The following is a 12,112-nucleotide window of genomic DNA, read 5'->3' as shown; positions in this document are numbered from 1 at the left end:
CTGAGGAGCGCTAGAAATGAGGAAATGGGGTGCTGCAGGATTGGGTATAACTCTTTAAATAATAAAAGCGCAGTAAGAGTCAGCCAGTGTATAGCTGAAGCGTGAGATAACTGGTAAGAGATATGCCAATGTTTTGTTTTAGGTGAGTTTTAGTCTATACTAGGTCACCTATTAATTCATACGTCATTGGTAGCATCTTGTTCAGTGTTTGTTTTTTAGAAGAGGGTTTGATTGCAGCATTAGAATTTTATTACAGAATCATAGAACGGCTTGGATTGGAGGGGACCTCAAAGATCATCTATTTCCAACCCCCCCTAATTAATCCACTTTAGTTAGACTTTAGCTAAGTATTTACCTTTACTGGTATCTTCTTCCTTAGACAGTACAGGAGAAGTGTTGGTAAAGTTATGCTTCGGGTCTGTGGTCTGCTGAGTGATGTTGAGGTTCGGTGTAGGACCATCCTGAATCACCGTGATGAGGGATGTCAGAGCAGTGCCTGTGGGGAATGAGGTGGGCATGGTGGAAGGGCTGTCGCTGGGGAGCGCTGCAGCCGGATGGCTGCTCCCCGTGAGTGTGGAGCTGCTCGGCGTCTCTGTGAATGGCGCACCGGCAGAAACAGCAACAGCATCTTTGGTCACCGTAGAAAAGTCACCTGGCCTTGCCAATGTTGCTGAGAGTCTCAAGATTGTTTTCAAGTTCAGGGCAGAGCCATTTGTTCCATCTTTTGATGCTGTACTAAATGCTGGAGGTAATGTGGTGCCAGCGGCGGACCTCAGAGGTGTGCTGACTGGCTGACCGCTCATCTCTCTTCTCTCTGTTACGTTTCTGTTGGCGTTGGCAGTTGCTGCAGCTTGACTTTCAGCAGAGGGAATTACGGCAAACAGAAAAAGGAACTTGATTCCGCAGGAGGGTTGCATGGTGTTGACTTCAAAAATTGTTTTGCTGTATGGAAAATGCACAAGAAATGATTTTATTCTGCAGAACAAAACTACTCAGTTAAGACCGAAAGAAGCTTTAAAAAAAAAAAAATTGTTAGACTGTAGAAGCCTCGGTAGTTAACCTCACGTTGATGCTGAAATCCTTACATCGGGTGTTAATGACTTTAATTGTGACTTTAAAAGAGTACTGATGGTCAACAACTGCTTTTTGAACGCCAAAAAAAAAAAAGCTTCCATATTTCTATAAACAAGCTTCATACTATGAGGGGAATATTCCAAAACCACTTTGTATAGAAAGCACTTATGATGTGTAGTTGGATGGCTCGCTTGAGGCCATGTTTACTGGGAAGGTGGCAGAACTAAGAGCGTGCTAAAGAGTTATGCTCCATTGTGGAGAATTGTTATTGTTACACTTTAGCCCTAGAAATTGGTGGGTACGGTTTTGTGACTCTGAGCATGGTGTGTCATACGCATGCTGCCAGGAGCAAATTGAAATCCGACTCAATCCAGGGATTATAGATGGTGCTGGATTTGTGAAATGGAAACTTATTTTCTAATGTGGAACTAGAAGCTTCATATTAAGCATGAACTTTTCGAACGTTTTATTGAGAATGGTGAAGAGCAATCATCTTGAAATCTCTTGGTCATAGCAGATACTCTGTTCAGTATATCAGAGTGATGGGAGTGTTGTTGGTTTTCAGGCAAAGGCTGTAAATGTGAGACAGGTTGACATCACACTGTTTTTAACTCCCTTCCATAACCTCTTATGTGACAGCACAGTAGAAACTGTAGGTAAGTTGTATGTTCAGAATCAATTAAATAGATGTCCTTCTATGTGGGTACTTTACTCTGTGAAGAAAGGAGATGTACACCTGCAAAACGTAACTTTTTTTCCTTCATTTGCAGCCTCTCCTCCTACTGCTTTGGGCTTTTTGCTGTCTTATTTTATTGTTCATTTAAATGTGTGTTTTCTCTCTGAGTTAGCTTCTTTGTACATTACACAGCTGGGGCAATGGAAAGTGCACATACAGGAAGAGTAGATAGTAGTTAGCTACAAATATTGTTTTAGATGATAATTACAAATACGTGCATATCGTGTCAATGTGTCTCACTTTGGATCGGATCTGTTCTTATTTCTTTTATACTTTATTAAAAGGTTTCTGAGTTTTGTGCTTAGAAAGTCGTACCATTACTTGAAATGCATGTGCATCTATAAAATGCCATTTAATCTCCTTATTAACATCTGTTTCGCTTCTGGAGACTACTTGTTTCCTATGTTAACACCAGGTATGTGGCAGGGAGGACCTATGCTCAGAAAACATTAGCGACTTATTTGGAAAAAAAAAATAAGAGAAAATGAAACTCCTCTTTCAGTTTCAGTTGAACTCAAGATAACCAGTCTGACCCCAAGCAAGCAAACTAAAAGAAACTACTCTGGACTTCAATTATCTGCCCCAATTACATTTACAATTTGAGTGATAGGCCATCAGTTGACTATGAAACGCTCTGAAATTATTAGAATATTAGATTTTAATTTGTTAGTGTTAATAACAGCTGCAAAATAATGAAGAAAAAGGTCTATTTTAAAAAGTTGACAAACTTTGTTTTTGACAGCACTCATTAGGTGACATGTTAGAGAACAAAGTGAATTTTGTTGTATGTTTCGTTATTCCTTTGCTGTAATTTAACAGCGTATGGAAATTGCACTCGGCTGACTTTCCCTGCAGTTTTCATTGGAGAGCAGTGTGCAAAGAAGTCAATATCCTTTGCCAAACAAATTCTTTGTACTCTTCACTGCGGACTAAAGAGTAGTTGCCTCCTTACTTTGAAGGTTGTATACTGTGGTCCTGAGGTAGTGATGAGCTCTTCTTCCCAGAAACCCTTTCGTTTGTAGTAATTAACTCTTCTTCTAGTGCAGTGTTAATGTTCGTGAGGTTCCTCAAAGGTGCTCATTGCCTGTAGAGCTTAATATGCAAATACTGGTATTCCAGTAAAACAGCAGTGATATAGAAGAGCGCAAAGCTTGAGTCACCTTGTCAAGTGTTTAAGGAAGATATCAACAGATTGTTAGTGGAAAAGGAAGTCCTTCTGTTTATTTACTGGTTTTCATGTTATTCAGTACCAGTTTGGTGGAAATTATGTATTGAGTGGAAGTGACAATGAAATGGAATTAAGCTCCACTTTGGTTACCCAGTTCACCTAGGTTGGCTTTACAATGAGGAATGAGATGTAAGATGGTTGCCACCATGTTTCTTTAGTGGATTTTGCACTCTGCACTTGTTTCTGTGCTGCTAGACTCAATTAAAAGCTACTGGTGTATATGAACATACACCTGTGCTCTGGGGGAAGTCCCGGTCCCATCCAAGTCACGTCTCCTCGTGATTCCCCTCGGGTTATGGGCTTCATCGCAAGGGTTGCACTGATTTTATATGGCTCTTTCTCCTTAAATTGCTCAGATTTATACTGAGAATTGAAAAACGCATTGAAAAAATGTGTCTTAATTCTTATTTTTTTTTTCAGGTTATATTCAGTGATATTTTAAATATGTAAAAGTACGTTTTTTAAATAATTGAAAGAAAAAAGATCGCAATGTGCATTTCTTGAATATAACCGAGCACCTGCCAGTGGTAGGTGTAGTGTCTGCAAACTTCTGCAACTATTCAGAAAATCATTTGAATTTCTTATGGGGAAATAATGCAGTCTGCAGGACTATAAATTTAAAGGGTCTTTCTTTGCGTGTCATTAAACTGAACCTTGCACTTCTTACTTCCCTTATTATTGCAGTTAGAAAAATAATTTATCTAATAACTTACATAGCTTACACAATTGATGCAGTGAGTAAATTCTTAATGACACTTAATTGTTTCTTGAGATCTGGAGTACCAAGTTCAGATTTGCAGAGGTTGCCTATGTTCTAGGCTTTTCGAGCTTTATCAAACCAATTTTTTTCCTTTATATTGAAAAATAGATGGAACAAGTATAAAGCAAAGCATGGAGTTTATCATCTCCTCATATTCAGAAAGAAGCAGTAGCAAATGATGCTCCCAGAAATGTACTGGATGTTTGTACCAGTGGCTGTTTGCTCTGAAATTCAGACTGCCTTCCAAGGATTAGACGCTCCTAAATTTAAGGAGCAATGAATATTGCATTTTGAAACTTAAACGAATTTATGTGTTGAACTGAGAAAATAGTTTGTAAATTTTTAGTAAATTATGAAAAGTAATATTAATATTATGTAGTATAAATGCACTAGTATTGCTTTCTAAGCGTGCGTTGTCAGTACAACTAAACAGCACAAACGGTAACAGGGTAGCAATACCTTTCAGTACAGAAATTTGGTTTATGTTGGCAGTTATTAATCAGATTCATTACTAATAAGCTTTAAGAATACCCCTCAGACTTACCTCGGAGCTGTACAAAATGCCCTGGTGCTGTGGCTCAGAGTGCAGTGGGAGCACCAGAGTGCAGGAGCCGTGCATGTGGCAGTGTCACACTTTCAGGAATGCACGGTGCAGGTGAAGTGCGGTGGGGCAGTGCTTTGCTAAACACAGCGGAGCGTCAGAGCCGGCCTGAGCAACTTCCCTCTTGTCGTGACTGAGCTCTGTCATTACAGGGTTCCAGAAATGGCAGTGTTTATGGTAAAGTGGGTAGGCAGTCCCGACTGCTTAATCCTTTGGAAGTCTTTGAACCCTTTGTGAAGGGTGGCTGGTTTTGTAAACCGTAGAACCTATTGTTCCATGTACTGTACAATGATTCGTTTAACAAAGGGCGGCTTTCTGTTAACACCGGGTTTCCAACTCTATGCTTTGTGGGGTGAAACCTGGAAAAAAAAATAATAATACAAAAGCAAAAAAGGTTGCGCTAAGAAAAGCGTGCTGTTGTTTATCACATAGAACAGCTACGAATGTGATGATTTAGTCAACCCGTGACTTTTTTTATTCTTTTGTTCTTTGTGTGTATTTAGACTGGTATGGTATGTGGTGAAGAGTGACTCAGAAGTGTTTGAGTGGAATGCCGTGGTTCTGTTATCTGCATCCGCTTCAGATTTTTAAAGAATCAGGTGCAAATGCTATTTCATAGCTTGTCATCAAGTGTTGAGGATGTGGTATATAAAGGAGATGTTTATATGGGGCAACTAGAGGCGTTGTCATGATATACTGCAGGGGACAAGTGGAAGGATTTCTGTGAAAGGTTCTATCCTTTTTGTTGCCCCTTTTGAGGTATGAGGCAGCGGTCTGTAAAAGGAAGGAGGACAGAGCCTGATACTGTGGGTTCGGTTTTCTTTGAATCCTGGCATTCTCGTAGAGGAGATTTTCTGCAGTGCGTATCAACAGACACCACCCATCTCATATTTGTTGCTGTGTCCAGGTGGACACGCATCTAGCAGATAGTTCAGGAGATCTGAAAACAAACCCCGCTAATTTGTGTCCAAATTTGTATCTATTGCAGTATGAACTAAGTGACAAGGAATTAATATACTAGGTTTAACATTGTGCTTCCCACTAACACTCATACCTTATGGCTCTGATACTTAAATATATATATATAAATAGTTGCATGGTATTTGAAAGTAGCAAGACCTTAAGAAGGCTGCAAGTCTGTTCAAGAGTAACTGTTGCAATTGTATGAAAGTCACTGGCGCTGCCCTCGCCTTTAGCACTGGGCTCGTTTAGGTCACTCATTAGTTAGCAGTTCAATTCACCTGCTACTGAAAGCAAAATCTGCTTGCCGGGGTGACTTAAAGCCTAATAAGGAGGTGCTCTGTGCCTCAGTTCTTAGCTAAGTATCATGCGCTTGCATTGCGGTGCCAGGATGCTGGCCCTCTGTTCCTGGAAGGCAAAATCTCCAGCAGTGAGCGGAAGTGTTAGCAGATGCAGAGCTGTGGCCATATGGAGACAAGGTGGCTGGATACTCCGGGCGTGGGAGATGAGACGGAGCTGTAATTCAGCTATAACCTGTGTGTTTTAAGCAGCAGTTTCAATTCTGAAGAGTGTTGTAGTAGTCAGCGTTGTACCAAATTTGTAGGACTGCTTTTATTGCATAGCTTTGCTGTGACGGAGTCCTACTGAATAAAAATGAAAAGTAACGGAGCAGAGGTTTCAGAAGGGCCTAGCTGTTGCCATGTTGTGCAGAGAGGCAGTGGAGATGGCCCCCTAACTCCTTACAGGAATTCCTCTTTGCAGTGACCTTTTAGGGAAATGAGCACACCATTCACGTTGTCACAGGGACTCTTCGGTAATGTTCATAAGAGGCGTGTTCACACAGTAGTCTTGGGTTCTCTGGGCGTTGCTGTGTTTTATTTCTCTACTGTCCCATTTCTGTTCACAGTATTTAACAGCAGCCATTTGTCTTTTTTTCTTCTTGGCAATGACAAGCTTTTGTTATACTTAAGATTGCATCAAAGAACAACCACAAGCTTTCCCATCTTTCTTAAGCTTCAAACATTGTCCTCTGTCTACTGGAAGATGAAGGACTGAGGAAAGCAAGTGCGTCAGGGTTCTAGTTCAGTACGAGCAGTATCGGTGTAAGGAAAGTAAACATAAGGAAATGTAAGTGAGAGAGAATCTCATGAACATCAGGGTTAGGCAGAAACTCTGCCCTATCAAAGCCTCGTTGGATCATGAGCATTCCTGTCTTGTTGTTCACATGGTTAGATGAGTCATCTATTGTATGTCTTGTTTTTCTACAGAAGCAATTGAGAAAAGTCGAGGCTTAGCTGAGAAAAGTCAAGGCTTAGTCAGGGTAAGAGAGGAGTCAGGGAGAAGTGCCTAGCAACTGGGTGCTGGAAGGGCTCAATGGCAAGGAGAGTGAGAGAGTAAAGGCAAACCAGGAAAGATACAGGCTTCCCAGAGAAGTGGCCAGCTGCTTCATTTCCGTTTCACTGACTCCGGGAATTTGTCAGTGGCACTGAAAATTAATTATTTTACTTGCCATAAATGAGCTTCTTCCTTAACTTCCATGGCCTTTGACTGTAGGTAAGTGAACAACTGGATTTGTGCCATTGCAAACATATCTGTTTTGGCACAAGTCTAATGGACGCCTTGGGAATGCTTTCTAGAACAGTCTGGTATAGAGGAACATCCAACAGTGTTTTAAGGAATCCGCTGTATATCTCCTACCTGTTTGATCACATAGGAAACTGTTTATTTTCTCCTGAGTCTTCACAGAGGGCATGTTGGGACGCGATTTTTTCATGCCAAGTTGTGAGCGTTGTAACATTTCTAAGTCTCATACTCGGAGCGTGAAGGGCTTTAACAGACCTTCCAATCACAATGAGAAAAAGTTGTTTTTTCTTTAGATTATTCAAGTGCAAACCATACTTCTACTTAAACAGGAGATCTGCATACTTTTGTTGTTAGGAGCACCCAAAACTTAAATGAAGTTGGTGGAGAAGACAAGAACCGTGCTTGGAGGGATGTAAGAGCACACTATCCAGAAATAATATTCAGGAACAAGTTTCTTTTATTCAGACATCCCTGGTTGCTGGGGTAAACTTCTAACTGCTAGTCACTGCATTTTAAAATAGCATATGGATAAATCATATCTGTGTCTATATATACATCTAAGTTGCTACGTTTAGAGTAATATAAAAAAAAACAGGAATATAACACTATACAATCCTTGTTTGGCTGGCTAAGAGAAAGAAAATTTTCTAAGCCCGTATTTGAAATCTCTATTTTCTGGGGAAAAGTTAGGCAAGCCCACATTTTGTAAGGCTCTCACCCAAACAAGTTGTTTGTCCTTCATAGCTCTTTCTCTACTGTGGTAAAGAACAGGCAGCCTCAGTGGCAAATGACAGCGTTTGGGAAACATAGTTAGTTATTGGTTGTAATTATTTTGGTAGGACCTACCAAGAACATAAAGTATGTGAAGGATATGATTATGAGCTCGAAAATGGATAGAAATAATTATTTAAAGAAATATTTTAGTAGCTAAGATACACCAGTATGAAGTGGTGAAACGAAATGAAGCAACACTGATTTTATCCAAATTGAATAAAATGAGATCCCAGTCTAGCTCTGCATGTATAGATACCATTGTGTATATATGCTTTTTTCTTCAGAGAAAGATTTTTAAACCATATAGTACATTTGAATAAAACTAAAAGCAAATTAATCCGAAAGGGGTGGCAGTGATTCATAGTAACAGGTACCTGTTTGTACAGATAGAGCAGAAAGCAAAATAATAATAATAAATAAAATAAGCTTTAGATGAACATCGTAAAATAGTGTTCCAGTTTTAACTGTTATTTACAGTTTTCAGATTCTATAGAGTATCAGCCAGAAAATGTCTAAGGAAGGTTATCATGTTACAAGATGTTCATTTTCTTGAGTTCTGCATGGACTTCCTTCTTTGTGTTTCCATAACTAAATGTAGTTAATTATTTCCACAGCTACAGTCTTTCTGGAGTTTTGGAAAAGACGGAGAGCTGTATTAACCTATGACTGGGACCTCATAGATTGGGAAGATGAAGAGGTAAGATAAAGCAGAAGTAAATCTGTAAATTTTGCAATCAGCACTATTCTATAGTGCTATATATAAGTGTAGATAGCAAAACATACTGAACGCCAGCCATCTGAATTTGCCATTCAGATTATAATTGCAGTTGCAGTTCTTACCCTAGTTGTAGAATAAATCCCAATAAATTTCTACATTTATTGAAAGCGCCCTTTGAAAAACTGAGTGGATTTTTTTTTTTTTTTTTTTTTTTTTTTTTTTTTTAGTTTACAAAGAGTTCTTTAACAGAAATAAAATGCTTGGGCTGTAACAGTCATAATAACAAGGTGGATCCTTTAAAAGAGTTCATGTTTAAGCTTTGGCCTGCTCCTGGCAAGCCCAGGCATTTCAGGGCTTCAAGTTTTGAGGAGTGATTGGTGTCTACAACGGACATCAGTATGGACTGGGAAAGAGGGGGAAGGAGGTTGACGTTTTTCTTTTATACAGGCCCTGTTTGTAAAGAGTGTATAAAGGGGCTCTGGATGAACAGACAGCTTGATTTAGCCACACAGCTTGGCAAAGATGCTATTACTAGCAGGGAACAGAAACTAAAACTCCAGAAAGTGAAATAATGTACATACAGAGGACAAGAGCTACCACCAATGTCAGCACAAATCCCTACAAGAATTTAATTCTGTGGTCTTGTAAAGTTCTAATCCTTGAAAGTTCTTAATCCTGTCTAGAAACAGAACGAGCGCAAGCAAAGGGTCAGAGAGTGGATCCTAAATCCTTCTGAGAGGCACAACTCACTCTTTGACATTCTGCTATCAGCTTCAGCAATGATCAAATGATTTTATTACTTGAGTCCATAAATCATAGCCAGTATAGCTGTAATGCAATTTAACTATACTGTTGATTCACATGCAGTGTAAGTCAATAGAGACTTTATCGTAACTTGCTTTATAGCTTTCCACAGACTTGTAGATACTAGCTAGTTGCTTTTAATAAGTGCTTTCCTATCACAAAAAGCACCATCATAACTGGAGTTAATTTATAGCGTTCTTATCAATTTCTGCGGAGAAACTAGTGTTTAAACAGTATTATGACCCATAGTCCTTTTCATACTCTTACAAAGTGAGGAAGGCTTATGATGTCTCTCTTCTTCATTGGTCTCTGACACCTTTACGAAGGATTTTCAAAAGAGAAAATTACTTCAAGTGGAACATTATTAAAAAAAAAAAAGATTTTCTGTCAAGATAATTTCTTATATCCCATACTGCCTGATTTTTGATAGTCCAGTGAAATAAATAGTACAACAAATGGGATCTCTCCTGTTATCGCAGGAAGAACTGCGCCCTCAGTTTGAAGCTAAATATTCCCAAGTGGAAAGAGTAAATCCCATCACAGGAAAACCTGAACCTTTTCAGCCTTTCCCTGACAAGCTCAGTCGACTGATGGTGTCTGTCTCAGGAATATTCTTCATGGTGAGTTTTAATAATATTGGAATTATAGCCTTTAATCTTAACCCGATGCAGACGCTAAGCTAAGTCATTAATGTGTTCATTAAGATGAATGGATTTACATAATGTAGGCAAAAGTGATCAGTTCAATCTTATTGCTTATTTAGGGATCTCTTAGTTTTAAAAGATGTGATGTTGTTATCTTGTAAAAGTACATTAAAGAAATACTTCATTTCAGCCATTTAATATTTTAATTCTCTCAAAATCTGCTCCCAGAACAGATGGGACTCTTTAAAACTCCTGTTAACTTATTGATTTAGTAGAAAATATTTGCAATACGGTTTTCCTTGTTCTAATTTCTCTGTTCGTAAACACTTATCTGTAGATTTCACTCGTCCTCACTGCAGTTTTTGCAGTCGTGGTGTATCGTCTGGTAGCCATGGAACAATTTGCTTCTTTCAAGTGGTATTTCATCAAGAAGTACTGGCAGTTTGCAACATCTGGCACCGGAGTCTGCATCAATTTTATGATCATCATGTCACTCAATGTTGTAAGTCTTCAATTCATTTAATGGAGGGATTTACTTAAAAGAGCAATTTATACAAGGTAATGGAGTTTACTGCGTATCAGAAACATACATGTGCTGGTATTTGAGGGATTTTTTTGCTCTTTTAATATTATGTTTGTCGGTGTTTTCCTTTCCTGCCTATTTAATTTGTCACTAGACATGTTTGATTATGTCACCAATCACTGTAGTAGAAAGTACTGCTTTAGTCATTAGCCTTTTAATTTTTCACGTACCTTTTACAAAAAGCCAGCTCTCCAAATAGAATTAAATTGTTTTCTTGAAACAGAATTTTATTTTCCTTTTTTGTTTTGCTGTTGTTGTTGCTTTTTTTTTTTTCCCCAATTGATGACTTCAATCAATGAATTCATTGTTGATTAAAATGCAACTTTGTTATCATGGTTGCCCAGTCCTGGAAGGACTGTGCTATACAGTTCTCGTTTAAGCTTTTCCTTTCAAGTAACAGCACAGGTTTAATCGTCTGCTGTGGTAGCATGGTGTGCATTGACGTAAACTCTGTTCCTTTATAGCTGCAATAACATGTATCGTTTTTCTTTTCCTCTTCAGACACAAATAGCTAAGAAGGAACAATAAGTCAGCAAGCAATGGCTTTTATTTCTGTTAAGGACATTGTGGACTTAAAACAATAAGAATACAGTCTTGAAAATACAGCGGTCGTGTATTTATTTCCGTTACTACATATGCAATTCTATGCCATAAAAAGTAAATTCAGGTTAAAAAACACATCAAGTCAAGGACAAAGCGAAGACGCTGTCCTCTGTTCTCTGCCATATCACTTGATGCTGCAGGGCAACAAAACTCCTACGCCTTGGATGTTTTTTTCATTCTGCGTTTGACATCGCAACAGACAAGATGTACTGTACCTACATCATCTCTTCTTTCTGTTTTAGGTGTATGAAAAGGTTGCCTATCTCCTGACAGATTTAGGTATGTAGGTCTTTACTACTGCTGCGGTCCTTACCAGCGATGACATACACATTCATATTTCCATAAAACAGGTGTATGCACAGTAAGATGCTGGCATTTCCCTAAGTGAATTTGTATTATCTGCAAAAGAAATGTTACGATGATTTCATTTAAGAAACAATACAAAAGAAAGGAAAGTTATTATAGAATGATAGAATCCCAGAATGGCTTGTTTTGGAAGGGACCCCAGGCTCACTGCTTTCCAATGCCCTGCCACAGGCAGGGCCACCAATCTCCAGATTATACATCTACTTTGCTATCTTTTTATAGTTTAAAATGAAGAAAGTGTTGTGTTGGAACAAAAATCAAAAGATACTCTTTCCTAAAACGCTAAAACAGGTCTTGTTCAGTTCTTCCCACATGCTCTGTTATTTGCGTGTTTGTGTTTGTTTGTTTTTTTTTTTTAATTGGAACTTCATTATTCAGTCATATAGGCGAAGCTTTCTAATTCATAGAGAACAAATGATAGACAACAGTTAAAACCTCCTTCTATGTGAATACGTTGCCTTTCAGTATTTCTTGTTACATACTGTCTTTTCAGCCTCTGTGAAATTACGCTGTTGATCTTAACAGCACGCTCACTGCTTAAATTTAACAACTCCCCCTTTTGGTTCAAATATTGAAGAGCATCAGTTAAATAACATGCTCAATGCTTTATCAAGTTCCATGTAACAGGCAGTTGATCGGGTTAGAAAGATTCAAAATGTGCAGTCAACTTACTCAAG

General features: G+C 38.7%; 1 protein-coding gene across 7 annotated transcripts in view; it reads left to right on the top strand.

Moving 5' to 3' along the window:
- The window catches only part of ANO3 (anoctamin 3), a 274,762-nt gene that overhangs the window by 143,635 nt on the left and 119,015 nt on the right, over window positions 1–12,112 (top strand). For all 7 annotated transcript variants that reach the window (XR_002440329.1, XR_002440328.1, XR_002440327.1 and 4 more), the window contains 4 exons: window positions 8,332–8,414; window positions 9,719–9,859; window positions 10,221–10,385; window positions 11,312–11,348. Coding sequence is in view for 4 of the 7 variants with exons in the window: in XM_021402280.1 (XP_021257955.1) it covers window positions 8,332–8,414; window positions 9,719–9,859; window positions 10,221–10,385; window positions 11,312–11,348 (426 nt within the window). In the remaining 3 variants the exon portion in view is untranslated. The remainder of the gene's footprint in view (window positions 1–8,331; window positions 8,415–9,718; window positions 9,860–10,220; window positions 10,386–11,311; window positions 11,349–12,112) is intronic.

Source organism: Numida meleagris, chromosome 6, assembly GCF_002078875.1.
Source record: "Numida meleagris isolate 19003 breed g44 Domestic line chromosome 6, NumMel1.0, whole genome shotgun sequence".
Classification (NCBI taxonomy): Eukaryota; Metazoa; Chordata; class Aves; order Galliformes; family Numididae; genus Numida; species Numida meleagris.
Note: the sequence above shows the minus strand (reverse complement) of the source record. Positions and strands in the feature narration are given on the sequence as shown.